Source organism: Ranitomeya variabilis, chromosome 6 (assembly GCF_051348905.1).
Source record: "Ranitomeya variabilis isolate aRanVar5 chromosome 6, aRanVar5.hap1, whole genome shotgun sequence".
NCBI lineage: Eukaryota > Metazoa > Chordata > Amphibia > Anura > Dendrobatidae > Ranitomeya > Ranitomeya variabilis.
This window is the reverse complement of record NC_135237.1, coordinates 406,777,906-406,800,290: the sequence shown is the minus strand read 5'-3', so window position 1 is coordinate 406,800,290 and position 22,385 is coordinate 406,777,906. Positions and strand designations below refer to the sequence as shown.

General features: G+C 44.6%; 1 protein-coding gene and 1 long non-coding RNA gene across 2 annotated transcripts in view; one reads left to right on the top strand and one right to left on the bottom strand.

The window, feature by feature from the left end:
- Window positions 1-3,857, bottom strand: part of LOC143782596 (uncharacterized) — a 48,909-nt gene extending 45,052 nt beyond the window's left edge. The window contains exon 1 of the long non-coding RNA XR_013217001.1: window positions 3,813-3,857. This is a non-coding gene — a long non-coding RNA (uncharacterized LOC143782596). The remainder of the gene's footprint in view (window positions 1-3,812) is intronic.
- VAPA (VAMP associated protein A) overlaps window positions 2,707-22,385 on the top strand; it is a 63,860-nt gene continuing 44,181 nt past the window's right edge. Inside the window, exon 1 of the mRNA XM_077270192.1 lies at window positions 2,707-3,122. Within this exon, the coding sequence (XP_077126307.1) occupies window positions 3,041-3,122 (82 nt within the window). The 5' untranslated portion in view covers window positions 2,707-3,040. The remainder of the gene's footprint in view (window positions 3,123-22,385) is intronic.

Sequence of the window (22,385 nt, the reverse complement as noted above, 5' to 3'; positions counted from 1 at the left end):
CCTGTATATATGGGATATGTGTTCATTCCTCTATTATTTACATATATTTCATGTTCATTCCTCACCTATCAGGCTCAGGGAATATAATATACACCTGTTTATATGGGATATGTGTTCATTCTCCTATTCTCTACATATATTTCATGTTCATTCCCCACCTATCAGGCACAGGGAATATAATATACACCTGTTTATATGGGATATGTGATCATTACTCTATTATCTACATATATTTCATGTTCATTCCCCACCTATCAGGCACAGGGAATATAATATACGCCTGTTTATATGTGATATGTGTTCATTTCTCTATTATCTACAAGTATTCCATCTTCATTCCCCACCTATCAGGCTCAGGGAATATAATATACGCCTGTTTATATGGGATATGTGTTCATTCCCCTATTCTCTACATATATTTCATGTTCATTCCCCACCTATCAGGCTCAGGGAATATAATATACACCTGTTTATATGGGTTATGTGTTCATTCCTCTCTTCTCTACATATATTTCATGTTCATTCCCCACCTATCATGCTCAGGGAATATAATATACACCTGTTTATATGGGATATGTGTTCATTCTCCTATTCTCTACATATATTTCATGTTCATTCCCCACCTATCAGGCACAGGGAATATAATATACACCTGTTTATATGGGATATGTGTTCATTCCTCTATTATCTACATATATTTCATCTTCATTCCCCACCTATCAGGCTCAGGGAATATAATATACACCTGTATATATGGGATATGTGTTCATTCCTCTCTTCTCTACATATATTTCATGTTCATTCCCCACCTATCAGGCTCAGGGAATATAATATACACCTGTTTATATGGGATGTGTTCATTCCCCTATTATCTACATATATTTAATGTTCATTCCCCACCTATCAGGCACAGGGAATATAATATGCACCTGTTTATATGGGACATGTGTTCATTCTCCTATTCTCTACATGTATTTCATATTCATTCCCCACCTATCAGGCACAGGGAATATAATATACACCTGTTTATATGGGATATGTGTTCATTCCTCTATTATCTACATATATTTCATGTTCATTCCCCACCTATCAGGCTCAGGGAATATAATATACACCTGTTTATATGGGATATGTGTTCATTCTCCTATTCTCTACATATATTTCATGTTCATTCCCCACCTATCAGGCACAGGGAATATAATATACACCTGTTTATATGGGATATGTGTTCATTCCTCTATTATCTACATATATTTCATCTTCATTCCCCACCTATCAGGCTCAGGGAATATAATATACACCTGTATATATGGGATATGTGTTCATTCCTCTCTTCTCTACATATATTTCATGTTCATTCCCCACCTATCAGGCTCAGGGAATATAATATACACCTGTTTATATGGGATATGTGTTCATTCCCCTATTATCTACATATATTTCATGTTCATTCCCCACCTATCAGGCACAGGGAATATAATATACACCTGTTTATATGGGATATGTGTTCATTCCTCTATTATTTACATATATTTCATGTTCATTCCCCACCTATCAGGCTCAGGGAATATAATATGCACTTGTTTATATGGGATATGTGTTCATTCTCCTATTATCTACATACATTTCATGTTCATTCCCCACCTATCAGGCTCAGGGAATATAATATACACCTGTTTATATGGGATATGTGTTCATTCTCCTATTATCTACATATATGTCATGTTCATTTCCCACCTATCAGGCACAGGGAATATAATATACACCTGTTTATATGGGATATGTGTTCATTCCCCTATTCTCTACATATATTTCATGTTCATTCCCCACCTATCAGGCACAGGGAATTTAATATACACCTGTTATTATGGGATATGTGTTCATTCCTCTATTATCTACATATATTTCATCTTCATTCCCCACCTATCAGGCACAGGGAATATAATATACACCTGTTTATATGGGATATGTGTTCATTCCTCTATTATCTACATATATTTCATGTTCATTCCCCACCTATCATGCTCAGGGAATATAGTATACACCTGTTTATATGGGATCTGCGTTGATTTCCTAATTGTCTACATATAATTCTTGTTCAGTTCATATCCAAGATGCATAAGAAATCTATAACATCTATCCATCTCTTTGGAGCTTTAAGTTATTATGTTCATTCTTTTTATTTATTCCTTTTCTTCATTCTTTTTAGTATGTCCCTTCGTTGGTGCAGTCCTGTGATAACTGTAAGTAATATCCCTACCGCTCATTATTAGTGACCATGCCCTGGCCAGTGGGTTCTTATGCACACTCACCTCATAAATTCTCATAAATTCTATGGGCTGCCCATAGACATAATCTAATTCTTTAATAATGACTTTCTATACAGTAAAATTAGAGAAAAAAAATGTCTGCACCATCAAAAGGCTGAATTTCCCTTTTTATCTGATCGCTGTTTTCCCATTCTGATAACCGGTTTCGTGTTGGTACAATGGGCACGGTGCCCGCCGCCCGCCCCGGCTCAGAGGCCGAGCAGATGGTCTGTGGCCATCACCGTCCTGCTATATACTGATAGTGCCCCGGAGTGGCTGACAGACAGCGCCGTGTCTGCGGCCGTCCTAGTGTCCGGATCGTTGTATTCAATAAAGTTTTACATTCCATAAAAAAACAAACAGAAAACAAACTGATAGTGACGTGAACATCCGGGCGTGGCTTCACTATGGGGGCGTGGCTACAGGTGGGCAGTGAGGCTCCGGTCTGCGTGCTGACGTCACGTGTTCCTGTCACTACCGGCGCTGACGTGCACTGTGCTACCATTGTGCGGCTGCCGCAACTGTGTTGAGTCAGCGGTGACCTGGAGCGCAGGGGGTGGAGCAGCGAGCACCGACCCTGCTGTCTGACTCTGTACGGCCGCCGGCCCCCCTGCCTCGGTGTCTCCCTTACATACCCGGCCTGGTGGCGTTATCTGCCGGGCTCAGCAGCGTTACCCACTACCGGAGGCCTCTTCCCGCATCCCCTCTCCCGTGTCCGAGCTGTGAGGTGCATGTGTGCTGCCGGAGGGGCCAACATGTCCAAGCACGAGCAGGTCCTGGTCCTCGACCCGCCACACGAGCTCAAATTCAAAGGTAAAGCCGGTGTAATGTGCGGGGGGAAGCGGGGCACAGGGCAGGACCCGGGCCACATGTGCCAGCCTGCGGGAGGAAGGTCTGGGCACTGGGGCAGCGACTGTGGGGCTGGCTGCATGGGAATTTGGCTGCCATCACTGTGCCCGGGCACAGACCTGCGCTCAGGGGTCTATAGTGGGGTGATGGTGCAACCCTGTGCCAAGGGGCACCAACATGGGCTGCCATGTTATAGGGTTATGCCAGGCGTAAGTTTAATCCACTCTGTAAATTATGGCTGGGAGGGGGGGGGGGGGTGAACCCTGCCAGTTACCAGTACAGTACTGCCATGTGGGAATGCTCCTGTGACCATTGCTCTAATGATGCCCAGGGCCAGCATGATGGCTCAGTGGGTTTTTGGCTTACATACATGATGGCTCAGTGGTTAGCACTACGTCTCTGCAGCAAGCGTTTGCATAAGTTTTCTCCACTCCAAAGACATTCTGATAATGTAGATTGATCTCCAATAGGGACAGTGCTGATGTCTGTAAATTGCTGTGTAATATTATGGCGCAGCTATCACCCCTCTCGTAGATTAGTGATGATTGTTGGCACCCTAGCGCTTACACAGACTAATATGCAGCGCTGATTCCTTTCCTACTGGAGCCTTCAGACTGCGCCACTCCATACGATGGATAGAAGGTAGCCGCATACCTCTGCCCAGCAGGACGTCCTTGTCCTCCTGCAGGTGAATATGACGGGGCTCTGGGAGATTTCCAACAGTGTAAGAACATGTGATCACCTCGCTTTTGTGCTATGTAGATGCCACGTTTAATTCCTGATGATCGTTGGCATGTGACAGGACCTGATGTGTATGCTTGCCCTCGGGCCGTGCCTGGTGCCATGCTGGCTAGCCATGATGTTGACAAAGAAATCTAAACAAGCCTAAGGGTACTGTCACACAGTGCAATTTTGATCGCTACGACGGCACGATTCGTGACGTCGCAGCGTCGTATGATTATCGCTCCAGCGTCGTAGACTGCGGTCACACGTTGCAATCACGGGGCTGGAGCGATGCCGAAGTCCCCGGGTAACCAGGGTAAACATCGGGTTACTAAGCGCAGAGCCTTTGAAATTTGCCTCGGGCATAAAATGTCCCCACTTGTTTTCTGTTGATGTCTATGGGGGTTTTCATTGATTTGCAGCAAAAAAATACAGGACCAACGGGATCGGTACCCGGAGAGGTAACTGGTTCATTGTCTATCAGTGCAAGCGCTGGTGTCACTGAGCCACTTTGCTACTCCAGCAGGTGACATCTGTTCTGTATTCCAGCTCCTAACACTTGGTAATATTCTTTTGAGTACAAATCTCTGACCCCACTGCTCCAGGAGGACCCCTGCGTGTATGAGGGAGGTGTGCTGCTTTCACTGGATGTCTCACATATTCCTAGTAAACCTTTTTATTTTGCTTTTGAAGCTTAGAATTTTATCAAATTCGTAGTAAAAAATAAAATATTTTATTGAATAAAACATCCCTTTGAGGCCAAGCTTGTTCGACCCCAAACCCCCGCCCCCGGCCGGATAACAAAGTGGGTTTTTAAATTTTATCGAACCACTATTAAGCAGCCATAACTTTTTTCATTGACTTGGCTGTATAAGGTCTTGGTTATTGCTGGAGAAATAGTTTTTATCTTTTTGGTGCTGTGGCTCCGTCACTATTGTGGTGTTTAGAGGGTTGTCGTTGGATAGCACCCTCATTTTGGGCGTCACTGGTAGATGTTAAGTGTTTTTTTGTGTATGTTATGTTATTAGTACTTTTTACATTTTTCGTCCTGATGTTACCTTTGGTCAGTCAACACTTAATGCAGTGACTTCCTCTTGCTAGTATTCTTCTGTGCTGTGCGCAGATTCTAATTACCCACATCAGTCCTTGTCTTCGGTCCTCATGATACACTGGTCCGTTTCATTGGAAGCCAATCTGCCTATCTAGAGTTGAGCAAAAAGACTCATAGGACCCTGGTCCTGTGGTCATGTCAGTAGTCATTGGCCTCTAGACCAGCACTGTGAACCTCCTCTTAGGCTACTTTCACACTAGCGTCGCACGACGAATTGCGACGTACCGACGCAAGCAGTGAAAGCGCCGCACAATGGGGGCAGTGGATGCTGTTTTTCAACGCATCCGCTGCCCCATTGTGATGTGCAGGGAGGCGGGGGCAGAGTTCCGGCTGCGCATGCGCGGTCGGAAAAGACGGTCTCGACGCATCAAAAAACGTTACATGCAATGTTTTTTGGTGGCGACGGACCGACGCAACCGTCGCACGACGATTGCGACGTGTGGCAATGCGTCGCTAATGCAAGTCTATGAAGAAAAAACGCATCCTGCAAGCACTTTTGCAGGATGCGTTTTTTCTCCAAAACGACGCATAGCAACGTGCAGTGCACGACGCTAGTGTGAAAGTAGCCTTAGGCTTCTTTCACACTTCAGTTTTTTGGCGTCAGTCACTTCCGACATAATGACGGATCGACGGATCCGTCACAATAGTTGAAAAAATGTAACGGATCCGTTTTTTTGACGGATCCGTTACTCGGGGGTTGTATATACTTTTTGGAGCATGCGCAACTGAAAAAAATTGAAAAAACGGATTGGGGCGACGGATCCGCCGAAATGACGGTTGCGACGGATCCGTCGCCCATAGGTGGCCATTCTATGAAATGACGGACGCGACGGATCCGTCACGATCCGCCATTTCAACGCAGACAAAAAACGTTGCAGTGACCGTCAATGTCTAGATGACGTCCGCCCAATTTTGACGGATCCGTCGCATGACGGATGGAACGGACGACCATCAGTCACAATCCGTCGCTAATGCAAGTCTATGGGGAAAAAAATGGATCCGTCGGAAAAAAAAAAAAACGGATCCGTTTTTTGAGGAAAATGGCGGATTTAGACTGACGCCAAACAACTGAAGTGTGAAAGAGGCCTTACCTGTGGCATATCCTGCGCAGTGTCATTTCACGACGGTGCATGCATGATCTCGCGGGGACCTACTAATCAGAAGAGGGGTCGTAAAGCCGCAGATGATACAATGTTTGCAGCGTTCTGGTGGCCACAGGCAGTAAAGCTAGCAGTTTATTCTTGCCATGTGGGAGGCACCAGCATAAACCCATTCATAGAATATTAAAGCTCCTTGTAGATGTTGCACCTGGTTAGATTTGGATCTTGGACCTCAGGATAACCAGATTACTAGAAGATTGCAGTGCTGGGGACCTGGCAGCAGGGTTGGCTCTAATCTTTGTATCTAGTAGGATGGAATCTTGATGCCTTGTCTCATGTGAGAGGAGGTTGGGCACAAGACATGCCACATGATCTTACCGTGAACGTTCCATTATACATCAGCATTATCCTTGGATATACTGCCTTTAACACTAAAGATTGGATATCATTGTTGCTAAATTCTTCTATGGTCATATGACATCTTAGGCGGTATACTGTATGTCAACCTGCATTCATCCATATCTTTAAGTGGCTCTAAAGATTTAATAATTTCTTCCCTTAGGGATTTCTGAGCATGGTTCTAGTCCTTCTTTTTTTTTTTTTTTTTCTTTTTTTTTAGACCATTAAGAGTGTACTTATGGTAGAAAGCTTCTGACCGAGAATGCATATTGTAACTAGTCTTTGCCTCACAAGCAACTACTCTTAATAAAACTGGAGGCAGCGATACGGCTCCCGGTCACTACTGAGGAGGGTCAGGATTATAAGGAGCAGGTATGTGGTGTAAAGTTACAGGTAATCTAGAACAGCAAAAAAAGGTAATGAGGCTTTACTACTCAACATCCTGCCTCTATGGTGAAATGCTGCTCCACCTGCAGAGCCAGTTTATACATAGATTCACCTACAGAACAGAAGAATACAGCTCATGTGATAAGATGGAAAGAACTGAACCTGTCCTTTGCCCGATCATCTACATCTTTTTATGCTTTAATTTCTTTGCAAAATTCTGCATCACAGGATGTGGAGAAAAAATGAACAATTGCATATACCATGCATAGAGGATCCCACTCATGACCTGTAGCATTTGCATTTTAGGACAGCAAATTTATTTTTAGCCTAGTAGTTTGCAAATCTCATTTAATGAGCTCAAAAAAAATTGCCCCTCTATTTAAAGGGTTTTTCTGGGGACTGAGATTGAGGTGCTATATTACATGTAAATCTATGTTCACATGTCCAGTAGTTGTTTCCATTTTTGGATCCGTTTTTGGGACACTAAGGCCAGAAGTAAATTTGCTATTGAACTAAATAATTTGAATAGGAAAAGTGTCATAAAACGTTTAATTTGTCTCCTTTCCAGATTCAATCTCCTTTTTTTTTTTAGCTGGATCAGAAAACAGTCTGCACAACTTGTCAGGCCAAAAAAACCTGGATCAGTTGTTTCTGTACATTATGAATGGTCATCTGTTAATGGATCTTCTTTTTTATGACTGATCCATTAAAAAAATGGAACTTCATTTTGCATTTGCTTTCAGTAATGGTTCCAGTTTTTTTTTAATACTGGATTCGTTACCAAACTGAACAGAACCTTATAAAGCATTCTAAAGGTACCGTCACACTAAACGATATCGCTAGCGATCCGTGACGTTGCAGCGTCCTGGCTAGCGATATCGTTGTGTTTGACACGCAGCAGCGATCAGGATCCTGCTGTGATATCGCTGGTCGTTGATTAAAGTTCATAACTTTATTTGGTCGTCAGATCGCCGTGTATCGTTGTGTTTGACAGCAAAAGCAACGATACCAGCGATGTTTTACAATGGTAACCAGGGTAAATATCGGGTTACTAAGCGCAGGGCCGCGCTTAGTAACCCGATGTTTACCCTGGTTACCGGTGTAAAATGTAAAAAAAACAAACACTACATACTCACCTTCGCGTCCCCCGCCGTCCGCTTCCTGCACTGACTGAGCACCGGCCATAAAGTGAAAGCACAGCACAGCGGTGACGTCCCCGCTCTGCTGTTAGGGCCGGCGATCAGTCAGTGCAGGAAGCGGATGCCGGGGGACGCGAAGGTGAGTATGTACTGTTTGGTTTTTTTACATTTTACACTGGTAACCAGGGTAAACATCGGGTTATTCACATGAAAATCCCCACTACGTCATTTTTATTTTAAGGAAAAAAATAGGTAAGCTGCTCCTTGATGAATCAGAACGTGTCTATGGCGTTCACCTCGGTGGTAGTCTGGCATTAGCCGAGCAACAGAATGGCATCGGTGGTGGATCTGCCATCCTGTGTCACGGGATCCATGTTGATGTTTATCTTTATTAGTGATTTTAATCAGCCAGGACCATTTTAATGGCCCTAATTCCAGTAAATTATTAGTCACTGTATTTGGCATACCTTCCATGGTCTGCAAGAGCATCAGCGCATCTTGGCTTTACACATAGCATTGCTGCAAATTGAGAAGGTTTCTTCATGGCTAAAATTAGTGCACTGTGAAATGCTTCTTTGCTATCCTAGTGTGTTGCCAAAATTGGCTGAGACGTTTCCCTCCCTATATGTGTGGGGTTACACTCCTTATATGAGATGTAGATCAGCTCGATGGTCAGGGTGGGCTTACCTTACAGCCTGCTTATGGTCTCTTCTTGGCTTTGGAAATGTAAAGATCTTATACAAACACCTTGAAACTACCAAGAGATTTGTGATTTTTTTATTTTTTATTTATTTATTTATTTTTGCTTTGTACAAGTGTGATAATCAGTCGAGCTAGTGCCATATTAATATATGTGCCCACTATAGGCTGGATTTGTTAATAGGGGAATTCTTTTCACTTTTAGAATACACTGCATTTTCTGCCAGTAGTTGGTTTAACAGGAAGGGCACTGTCTACGAAGAGGGAATCTGTCAGTAGATTTTTGCTACCTAATCTTATAGCAGCATAATGTAGGGGCAGGGGCCCTGATTCCAGCAATGTGTCACTTACTGGGCTGCTTTGTGTAGTTTTCATAGAATCATTGTTTTATCAGTAGGAGATTATCACAAGAGGACTAGTAAACCTGCTGCCATGTAGTCCTCCATATTCATGAGCTCTAACCCCACTACTGATTGGAAGCTTTCTGTTCAAACTGTGCATAGGCAGAAAGCAGCCAATCAGTTATGTGGGTGAGGTTATACAGATCTCAATATTCGGAAAACTGGCAGATCTGCAGCAGAGAAGACATAGATTAAAAAAGAAAAAGAGAACTGCATTAATAAGTTCAGTAAGAGACACATTGCTGGAATCGGGGCCACTGCCTCTACATTATGCTGCACTCAGATGGGGTGGCAAAAACCATTCTCTTTAAAGGGAACCTGTAATAAATACAAATACCATATATTATATTGCCATTAACCTGCAGCTATAATAATCTGCAGGTTAATGGCATTCTGAACCTGCCCGAAGCCCGCCTGCCAAGAGGAAATTAACTTTATTTCTCCCAGTAGGCTTGGGCTTTCAGTCACGGGTGGGCTGGCGAGACTTCGGTCATCTTTCAGTACATAGTGAGCTGCGGATGTAACCGATGTAACTGAATTTTTATTGGTGATAAAGTACCTGTACAGCCATATCCATTACTTCCATGTGTAAAAACCTTCAGGAATAACTTTTTTCCTTTACAAAGTATTCAAGAGATATTAAACCTTACTGGGTGTTGGACTCCACAATGGTATGTAAAAAATATGTTGACAGGTTCCCTTTGTGTCTGAACCTTTCCACTCCCGGAGATCTACTGTGTGTGTAAAATATATTTGTGTATAATAAATATATATATATTCGTATATACTCGAGTATAAGCCGACCCGAGTATAAGCCACTTCTCTGTCTGTCTGTCACGGTAATCCCGCATCGCTGGAATTCGTCCCTTCCTACTGTCAGTGCCCCCTCCAGTCAGCGCTCACACAGGGTTAATGGCTGCGTTATGCCGCAGTGTAACGCAGTCCGTTAACTCTGCTATTAACCATGTGAGAACAACTTTTTACTATTGATGCTGCCTATGCAGCATCAATAGTAACAAGATCTAATGTTAAAAATAAGAAAAAAATAAAAAAAATCATTATATACACACCTTTCCCGCTTATCGCGACGCTCCGGGCCATGCATTGCGGTCTCGCAAGATGATGACGTAGCGGTCTTGCGGGGACACACGCACGCACGCACGCGCGCGCGCGCTGTTTTGACTTAATATGCTTGCTGATGCCTTAATATTAGGGCTCATTATTGGGGTGTAAAGCTTGTGAAAATTTTACTTTCTGTATCTGTGTGCTTGCCAAATGATGGAGAACCGGCTTCTCTGCCCTTGTGCAGCCTCTAGAAACATGAAGGGAGCTTTTATGATGCTCTCTCTTTGGGTTAGAAATATGTGATAATTTGGTCATACAGATGTAGACTTAAAGGGGTTATCTGGGACTGTTTATTTTTCCCTATGGGGCCAAGAATTTACCAGCAGTTAGTTGCGATCTTCCTATTTTGCATCGCCGATCTTTGCTCTTGCCCAGGCGCTTCTGTTGCTTACTGTGATGTCATGTCAACAGAGCAGCTACTTCTCTTCCCCTCTGCTCTGTTGACCATGCATTACTGCTGATGTCATGCTGATTGAAAGCTGGCCTTCTGCGGCTAAACTGCAGGGAGCTGATGGTTGACCAGCATGAACGATAGAGAAAACCGGAAGAGGAAGAACTGCTCTGTTGTGTTGAGGACAGTTGAAGCATGAATGGCGTGTGACTGCTCTGAGAAGGCACAAATCGGCGCCTGGCAGAACAGGCAGGTAGTTAGCAACTACCTGTCTGTATGTTCTTCGCCCCACAAGAAAAAAATAATCTAAGACCGAGAACTAACATTCTTTAACTGGCAGGAATGAACTTTGCCTATCCTAGACTTTTATTGTTAGGAAATGTACATCTAGAGCTTATTCCTATGGAACTAGCAGCGAATCTGCTGGGGAAATACCAATGCATTTCTGCCATTTTTTTTTTTTCTTCCTTGAAGTGAAATCGGCAGCTCTGGCCAATGTATGCAGCTGTCTGTTACAGCACGTGTCAATACGCTTTTGGGAAATTTCATCCACATTTCTTCCACTGTATTATGCTTTGGATGTTAGGCTTGCAATTCTGCTTCAGAAAATCCCGTGCACATATGGCTAGTGGGAAAAAACCTCTAAGGTTGTTTTTGGGTCAGACTTAACCACAGAAATTAATTTTTATACATTTCCTACAAAATATTATGTTTTAATACAAAATTGCATCAAGACACCCAACGGTTGTAAAGTAATGGTGGCATCACAAGAAAATACACAATACTGATTCATTAAAGCACCACTCACTCCAGAGTGTTTTTTTGTTTTTTTTTAAATTTCACTCCTGGAGTAGTTCCCCTGCATGTGACATAGCTTCCGACTTTGGTGGGTGTGTATATGACCAGAGGACTTAACGTTTTAAGCTCCACTCCAGTGCTGAAGAACACCCACAACTCTCGAGTGGTGCTTTAAGACTGACATTCTTCATGCTAAGTTCACTAAGAGCCGAGCACTTAAGGAGCTTCTAGAATCTTATACTGTGCATAACCGCTAGATATGGAGATAAATACGTAAAAAAAATATCTATCTCTATCGATGATGTTAGGTTCCATCCTGCAGGTTAAGTACAAAAAAGCAGGCATCACACTATAGGAATGTAAAAAAAAAAAAAAAAAAAGTGAACAAACTTTTAATTTTCCATGTGTGCAAAAAACATTTCAGCTCCAAAGAGCTTTTGTCAAGGCCCCTCAGAGCTGAAACTTTGCTGTTTTGCACACAGGATAAGTTAAGTTTGTTCACTTTTTTGATATTCCTTTAGTGTGCTGCCTACTATTTTGTACATATATACACACGTACACTATTGACCAGAGTACATATAAGCTGTAATTTATTCCACTTTTTCGCTTATAGCATGATGAATTTGTCTCCACCATTAGTTTCCACCCATTTTCTAAGCGTTGGCTGGGCTGGCCAGGAAAGGTTTAACACCAGTGAAAACTGCTGGAATGAGTCTGCCCCAAAGTGTTTTCATGCCTTGTAACGAGCTGTTATTAGTTACTGGTTTCTGAAGTCACCATTTGGCTGCTAATATCTCCCCCTGTGCTATTATAAGGGCACGTTCCCATGTGCAAGTTGTTGGGGATATTATTGTGACTTTCATACACAGCGCATGGATAATTTCTCTCAAAATGTTTGTTTTTATGGGACTGGCTAAGACAGCCATTCTATCAGTACCATAGAAATGAATTGAGCTGAGGTTATTCCCCGCCCAATTGCTCCAGTCGCCCAGAATTTGGGACTCTGGTTCTGTAGATCAGTAGAGGTCTGACACTTGGCGCCTGTCCTGGCAGCGGACAAATGTGAGCGGTGCTGAACAGCGGAGCTCCGTACATATATACTCGCCACTGCCGGGTGTACTCTTCAGCAGGATATGGGGCCGAGCTGTTCAGCTCTGTACCTTGTTTACCTCCTGCCACTGCTGGAGCCGGTAACAGCTGACAGTGGGGGTGTCGGACCCCATCGATATTGATATCTTGCCCTATGGACAGGTCATCGATATCGTTATCTTGGACTATCCCTTTTAAGCGGGGAAAACTTTATGGTTAAATATAACTATAGATGTGATTTTGGATTGTTATAGTGGTCTCCACAGATTTCTTTTTTTGTCTTCTGTAGCGCAGTTATAATTTGGTTGCCAAGAAGCTAGGTGTGTTCTGGGTTATATATAGGGACAATATGAATACATATCCTTGTTTCTTATGAAGCTGTTACAGGAACTACCTGCTGAGATAACAGAACCTTTGTACTCCCATTGTGTCGATCTGTTATGTCGTTTTGTTTTTTTACTCCCTTTCTAAGGCTTTGTTCAGACTGCTCAAGCCTTCTTTCAGAAGTACACATATGGATGGTTTCCTGGCTCGTCCCTCCAGCACAGCGCATCAATGAATGCCAATTTGTAGACAAATAACGATGTCATGCATAGGATTCAATGTGAAACAGAAATTGTATATAGTACTATGTTCCTTTGAGCTGGAAACCTCAGTGTAGAAAGGGAGGAAATTACACATTTTTAAGTAATCAAAAAAAGTGTTTTTTTTCTATCAACTGAATGGGGGACTGATGGCTATGCTCAGCTTTTGTATATGCCGCAAACGTAGACAATAAATGATGGAGATGGCGCCTAGCCTTCACTATCTTGCAGCTCTTTATCAGGAATACGTTGATGAAATGTACGGTACTTTATTGTATAGTAGGGACATAACCCTCCCATGCTCATGTAAGAGAGATTCTTTAACTAGGGATGGGAAGTTGCTGCCGTTTTGGAATCTATAGATCTGTCAGCTGGTCAGATAATTGTATTTCAAGGGCTAGTCCTCTCTTGGACATTTATGGTGTACCCAGGTGTTAAATGTCTGGCCTTTCCTGTGAGTATTATATCTATCTCCAGAATGTGTATGCGATTCCCCATGCCTCCTATGAAGGTGAATGCAGAGTGTCATGCAAGAACAGCCATTTGTCTATTTATAATAGGAGCTGAAGAAACTTACAAAGTTAGGTGAAATATGAAAAAATCTTACAGGCTCATGTTCACTCACTTGTGTGTTCCTTATGAGGTAATGTTTTTCCTTTGTATGGATACCATTTCTGTCCTGCCCTATGAATTGTTTATATGAGGGAATGGACTATCCGGATTTAGGGTCCCCTAGGGCAAGACTACGTTGCACAAAGACCCCAATCTTGTGTGGCTTTATAGGGTGCCAACCTCCGCAGCTAGGCAGGATGAATTGTTTTAGGGATAGTATCCCCTTATCCTCACCCCTCCTACTTTATGCCCTATACCTAGTAGTAGATGTATTACTCTCTTTAGAAATGAATTTTTGTTTTTTGCTCATTTAATAATGAAGATTACCGTATATTTTATTTCTGTGGCTTTTTCTCACTCATTTAAGACTATTTATAATAGCTGTTCAAAAGGGGCAGGAAATGATTTAGGGGGTCCTAAAACCTGGAGTGGCTGCTTGTCCCAGTTCGGCTACCTATCACACATTTATGGCAAATCCTGGGAATATGCCATAAACCCCCTCTTTGGTTGAATATAAAAAAGGGGGTAAAGTGTGGATTTAAACTGCGCTGCTGAATGATTCAAGGTCCAAATATGTAGCCGTTAGATTGTGGATTTATTCAACGCGTTTCAAAGTACAAGACTTATTCATCAGGACACCACAGATACTGTGGTGTCCTGATGAAGAAGTCTTGTACTTTGAAACAAGTCTTGTACTTTGAAACAATAGCCACATGCTATTAATGTTAGCTGCTCTTAATAGGGTATTTCTATCCCATGCAATTAGGACAAATCAGCAGGATATCTTATAGATATGAGTCAGTCACTGGAGAGCAGGTCGCTCCTGTGTATAGGAGTTCAGACAATTGCTAAGAGCCCAATTCTGCAGATGTGTCCCATCAGCATTCATGGGATATTCTGCGCTGTGGATTTATAATAAAAATCTGACCACATTCAGTGATCGTTTGAGCACTTTTAACGTCATACTATAACCAGGGAATCCTCGGCCCCCTCGCTGGTATTTCTCATAGTACATTACTCTACTTTTGTGTAATATGTATAAATAAAGGGTTCCTCATTAATATTTGAAACGACTTTCACTTAATTCATTATTGCAGAAGTGAAAGATAATCCTATTTTCAAATCTCTGCTGTGTATTGGAAGTATGCTCAAATCTGTTAATCTGAGATTCCTGGTAAAGGCTTAAATCCACTTAATTTACATTCCTTTGTACCAGTTTCACTATTTCAGCACACATAAAGGGGAATTGCATCATATTTCTCTTCCAGGTCAAGTGCAGAAGATTTGATGTTGTTTGTCCACATTGGAACCACTTTCATGTTACTAGTTTTTGGTGTTGGCAATATACGGTAGTTCTGTTTAAAAAGAATCGGACTCCCTCAAAATGCATATTAAACTATTTAAACATTTATCTAGGGGATTTAGCTCCTTTAAATCATTCTTCAGAATACATTTTAGTAGCAAAAAAATGGACTTTAAATTCATATGGAAAAGACGGTACTTGGATGCCCATTTGTGTGACTTTTTTTGTGTACTATTATGCCCTCAAATTTGCTTTATAATCGTTATTCATGATCTTGAATGACAGCACTTGCTCTCCAGAGCTCCATTCACGTACCTAACATTGGATGAGCCCAGCAGCACAGTGTCGGTGCGGGCACACTTTGATCCCTGGCATCTCTTTGAAATGTAGCAAGGGGTGGCCCTGGACAGGTGCTGGGGGTCAGAGCACCTGTCCTAATTCACTGTGTGCTGGTGAGCAGAAATGTAGGTTAAGTTCAGGTGGTTTTCGATCTGCATATGAATTAAGGGTACCGTCTCACAGTGGCACTTTTGTCGCTACGACGGTACGATCCGTGACGTTCCAGCGATATCCATACGATATCGCTGTGTCTGACACGCAGCAGCGATCAGGGACCCTGCTGAGAATCGTACGTCGTAGCAGATCGTTTGGAACTTTCTTTCGTCGCTGGATCTCCCGCTGTCGTCGTTGGATCGGTGTGTGTGACACCGATCCAACGATGCGTTCGCTTGTAACCAGGGTAAACAGGGCAGTTTCTAGCCCAAAAATGACACAGGGCGAGAGTAGGAAATTTCTCCCCCCCCCCCCCCCGGCACCGAAAATAATAAACATTATTTTTGTGGGCTTGAGTAATAAATAGAGAGCAGGCTTGTATCTTCCCTTTTTTTAATAAATTATAATTTGCCTTTAACTTATATAGAACTTGGGGAAAAGGGACAAGTATGCTAATTATTAACGGTGAGAACAAAGTTGTAGGTAAATAATATCTATTAATTATTTTGGAAACAGATCCTAAAAATTGTAGGTTGCAGATTTATGAGAAACTGACTCTTCTAGATTTAGCCGCTGCAAAAGCATTAATAGCTTCCGAATAATTCAGCTTTTCTGCCAGTTCATTTTCTAATTCCAGGTCACATTTACTAATCTCTTCTAAAAGGAGATTGGCGAGACTTTCCCCAGATGTATCAGTAGCAGGACGATAGCCAATAAAATGTTCCTTTATTGCTACGTGATCATCATCTATATCAACAAATCTTAAGGTGTATGACAACTGTTCAGTGTGACCTGCATCTTGTGTGCAGTCCAACATTATTGAAAAATACTTAGATCTTTTGGCTTTTTCTAGAATACATTTCTTCACCTGAGAGGCCATCAAGCAGATAATTTCATTTTGAATTAAATTTCCACAGTAATGTGTATGGATTTCCTGGGAAGTAATTCGTTTTAAATGATCTCTCATTACTGGTTCAAATTTTCCAAGAAGCTCTATAAGCCCAAGGAAATGTCCATTATTTGGTGTAAACAATGTATTTGACGATCCTCGAAAAGCTAAATTATTGGTTGCCAGGTATACAGTTACTGCCATAACTCTTTCCAACACTTCTCGCCTGGGTGAGGATGCCACCAGACTGCCAAAGATGAGGTAAGTCAGCTGGGCCCCCTCCCGGGTTTCATGCTGTGGGGCATGCCAAATCAGCATGCCCCAAGGGTGGTTGGGGGGGGGGCAGGTGTGGGGGTCCCCATCCAAAAAAAAAGGCTAGCCCAACCCATCCCATCCCTCAGACCCCCTCACCTGTTCAGTGTGTCAGTGCCCTCTGCCCTCTGAGTCTGAGCGCGCTCAGACTGCTAAATGGGGCTGCTGGGAAGGGAAGGACTAATCCATAGGCAGGGGGTGGGCATTTTTGCTATACTGCTACCACTGTCAGACTAGACTGCAGCCTGTCCTGTCCAGCATTGAAATTGGCAACAGCCAGGCAGCCTAGTCTGACAGTGATAGTGTGTGTGCTTAGCTCTTTGATCACTGTCTCAGGGAGCGCCCGTGCTCAGCCGAGAGCGCGGCGCCCCTGCTATCAGTGTGGGAGTGGCCGAGCTGCCTCATCCTGGCTGTTCATTCTCGCTGTTCATCCAGCGCGGAGCGGAGGTGAGTCATACCTCCCAACTTTTGAAGATGGGAAAGAGGGACAAAGTTTGCGGCGCGCTTTGCGCGCCGCGGCAAATTTTAGGCCACGCCTCTGACCACACCCATTCATAATTAGTCACACCCATATCCACATCCCAACCACACCCATTTAGCACTGCCGATCACACTGTTTCATATACAATAATTATAAACAAAAAAATATGGCCACACAGTGCCCCATACTGTATAATGGCCACACATGATGCTCCATACTGTATAATGAACACACATGACGCTCCATACTGTATAATGGCCACACATGATGCTCCATACTGTATAATGAACACACATGATGCTCCATACTGTATGACCGCACATGATGCTCCATACTGTATAATGACCGCACATGATGCTCCATACTGTATAATGACCCCACATGATGCTCCATACTGTATAATGGCCGCACATGATGCTCCATACTGTATAATGAACACACATGATGCTCCATACTGTATGACCGCAAATGATGCTCCATACTGTATAATGACCGCACATGATGCTCCAGACTGTATAATGACCGCACATGATGCTCCATACTGTATAATGACCCCACATGATGCTCCATACTGTATAATGACCGCACATGATGCTCCATACTGTATAATGACCGCACATGATGCTCCATACTGTATGACCGCAAATGATGCTCCATACTGTATAATGACCGCACATGATGCTCCATACTGTATAATGACCGCACATGATGCTCCATACTGTACAATGACCGCACATGATGCTCCATATTGTATAATGACCGCACATGATGCTCCATACTGTATAATGACCGCACATGATGCTCCATACTGTATAATGGCCACACATAATGCTCCATACTGTATAATGACCGCACATGATGCTCCATACTGTATAATGGCCACACATGATGCTCCATACTGTATAATGACCGCACATGATGCTCCATACTGTATAATGGCCACACATAATGCTCCATACTGTATAATGACCGCACATGATGCTCCATACTGTATAATGACCGCACATGATGCTCCATATTGTATAATGACCACACATGATGCTCCATACTGTATAATGACATACAGGCACGCAGCTCACACACAGGCACGCAGCTCACACGCACGCAGCTCACAAACACATGCAGCTTTGACACAAATGCATCACACACGCAGCCATCACACACACACGCAGCCATCACACACACACACACGCAGCCATCACACACACACACACGCAGCCATCACACACACACACGCAGCCATCACACACACACACACACGCAGCCATCACACACACATGCAGCCATCACACACACACGCAGACATCACACACGCAGCCATCACACACACACACACACGCAGCCATCACACACACGCAGCCATCACACACACGCAGCCATCACACACACACACGCAGCCATCACACACACACGCAGCCATCACACACACAGCCATCACACACACACACGCAGCCATCACACACACACACACACGCGCAGCCATCACACATGCAGCCATCACACACACACGCAGCCATCACACACACACACGCAGCCATCACACACACACACGCAGCCATCACACACACACGCAGCCATCACACACACACACGCAGCCATCACACACACACACACGCAGCCATCACACACACACGCAGCCATCACACACACGCAGCCATCACACACACGCAGCCATCACACACACACAGCCATCACACACACACAGCCATCACACACACACAGCCATCACACACACGCAGCCATCACACACACGCAGCCATCACACACACGCAGCCATCACACACACACAGCCATCACACACACACGCAGCCATCACACACACGCAGCCATCACACACACGCAGCCATCACACACACGCAGCCATCACACACACGCAGCCATCACACACACACACGCAGCCATCACACACACACGCAGCCATCACACACACAGCCATCACACACACACACGCAGCCATCACACACACACACACACGCGCAGCCATCACACATGCAGCCATCACACACACACGCAGCCATCACACACACACACGCAGCCATCACACACACACACGCAGCCATCACACACACACGCAGCCATCACACACACACACGCAGCCATCACACACACACACACGCAGCCATCACACACACACACACGCAGCCATCACACACACACAGCCATCACACACACACACGCAGCCATCACACACACGCAGCCATCACACACACACACACGCAGCCATCACACACACACAGCCATCACACACACACACCCAGCCATCACACACACACACACGCAGCCATCACACACATCACACACACACAATCTCCTCTGTGATGCAGGGGCGGCTGATGTCCATGTGCAGCTCTCTGCTGAAGTCTTCAGTCTCCTGCTCACAGCTCTGCACTATCCCGGCACCTCCCCCGTCTCTCCTTCTCTGCCGGGATAGCAGCTAAGAGCAGAAGCCGGAGCTCCGTGCACACACAGCCAGAGGTAGTGAATCGCTGACCTTTCTTCTTGATTGCTGCAGGCTCTCTCCTTCAGCGTGGCAGCGCCGCACAGGGGGCGGGAGGGGGGGGGGGTGTTGCGCGGGCGGTCAGGAGGCAGCTTTTATATAAAAAAAAAAAAAAACAGGCTCTCTCTACGTCCCGGAAGTGGGCGGGGCTTCACCGGCGGCCGCAAATTCGGGATTTTAAATGCCCGAAGCGGGACAGCGGGACCCCGGTGCCAAAGCGGGACTGTCCCGCTGAAATCGGGACGGTTGGGAGGTATGGGTGAGTGGCGGCGCCGAGGTGGCCGCAACCATTATGTGCGGTGCGGGGGGGGGGGCGCGGCGACGCGAGGCGATGATCTGACCGCTCAGCTGTCAGATTTGCAGCTGAGTTCGGGCAGGGCGCGCCCGCGCTCAGCACTGAGCGCGGCATCCGCGCCCCTGACAGCCCTTAAACAGCAGCAGCAGCGGGCAGGGGACCACCGGGGCCCGAGGCCTCTCCTGCGCCCCCCGGCCCCACGGCGCCCCGTGTGGCCGCCCTGCCCGCCCTGTTGAAGAAACGGCCCTGAGGGTAAACATCGGGTTACTAAGCGCAGGGCCGCGCTTAGTAACCCGATGTTTACCCTGGTTACCGTCGTAAATGTGAAAAAAAAACAGTACATACTCACATTCCGGTGTCCGTCAGGTCCCTTGCCGTCTGCTTCCCGCACTGACTGACTCCCGGCTGTAAAGTGAAAGCAGAGCACAGCAGTGACGTCACCGCTGTGATCTGCTTTCACTTTACGGCCGGCAGTCAGTCAGTGCGGGAAGCAGACGGCAAGGGACCTGATGGACATCGGAATGTGAGTATGTACTGTTTGTTTGTTTTTTACATTTACGACGGTAACCAGGGTAAACATCAGGTTACTAAGCGCGGCCCTGCGCTTAGTAACCCGATGTTTACCCTGGTTACCCGGGGACCTCGGCATCGTTGGTTGCTGGAGAGCTGTCTGTGTGACAGCTCCCCAGCGATCACACAACGACTTACCAACGATCACGGCCAGGTCGTATCGCTGGTCGTGATCGTTGGTAAATCGTTTTGTGAGACGGTACCCTAAGTCGATTTCTCTGCCACTAAAATGGATTCTGCTGGTTATGATCCCCTATATAAATGTTTAGGTAGTTACATTTACATTTTGCGGGTGACAGTCACTTAAATGTTGTACAACATTGATGTATTTTCTTGCGGCAACAGTGAAACCCATGAACTGAGCGTAACCTAAGCTGTCTTGGTGGACTTCTTAGAATTTTATAAGCTTCATTCATATCTAGCAGTGATTTTGTAGTTTTCATGCCTGGATATGGTGCACAAAGTGGGCAGTAGTGGGCATGTGAGCGTTAATCAGATCTCATCCACACAAATATGTTAGTAGGAATTGACTTGCACTACAATGTGTTAAATTCTCCTGTCATGTTCTGATGCTTCATGTTCATGGGTTTGTCACAGATTATTCCTATTTGAGTTCAGTGGGGAAGTTAAAAACTACAACATAACCCATTTATAGGGGCTGATAAAAACATTAAATTATCATGCGCTGTAACTACGCTTTCGATCACTCAGCAAATGAGCAAAATGATTTTTCGTCAAGTGATCAGACTCTTATGCTAGAATAAAATGCATTATTATCAGGGCGTTGTACTCTGAAAATCTGATGTTCTGGGAACAAATTGATAATTCTTTCCGTCATAGAAAATATTAAGAATCTCTGAAGTCACTCACATGCCCCCCTCCCTCCTTTTTTTTTTCTCACACCAGTAAGGCTATGTCCCCACAGTCAGTAATCGGCACGCTTTGGACACAGCACGTCTGCCGGCTTTTGAACGCAGGTGATTCCGCATGTGTTTATTGAACTGTGTGGAATTACCGCTTCCAATACATCGGACGGGTGAAATTTATTTTACAGAGACTCGCATCTCCGTAAGATAAACGGACATGCTGCTGTCTGGGAAGACGCGCCGCATGTCCGTCTCCACAGGTAAGCCGTGGGCGTCTGTGCACGCATAGTGGAGATGGGATTAATTAAAATCCCATCCACTATGCTGTAACATCTGGCCGTTGCGGGTTGGACACTGCGGATGTACTCAGCGTCCAACCTGCAGCATTTACTAACTGTGGGAACATAGCCTAAGGGTAACTGCAGTGAAATTCTCCCAGTGAACTCGCCTCTGCACCGTGCTACTTTCTCACGGTGCTGGCAGGGAGCTTACAGAGGTCACCTGAGTTCAGCCTGGCTGGGACTGCAGCCTCAGTGACATCACCCCTAATCTCTGATGCTGCGCTCGCAGCAGCTCATTCTCCATTGGTTCTCAGCCTGGACGGTCGCATCTTGGCACTGTCCAGGTTGAAAACGAATTATCCCCCAGACATGGATTACGGCGTGGGACACAACGACGGAAAGGTGAAGGTTATGGTTGTTTTTTTTTATTTTTGTTTTATTACAGAAGATGAGTGCTTCAGTGGAGGGTAGCGGTTAGGTGAGTATAACTGTTATTTTTAAATAAAACAAAATACAGTTTTACTTTTTTATTTGAAACAAAAGACTTTACTCTGGCTGTGTATTTATTTACCATACTACTAAAGGATTAGTAATGGATAGGTGTCATACACTCCTCTCCATTACTAATCTGTGGGCTTGATGTCACCTGACAATACAAAGGTGACATCAACCCCACAAATATT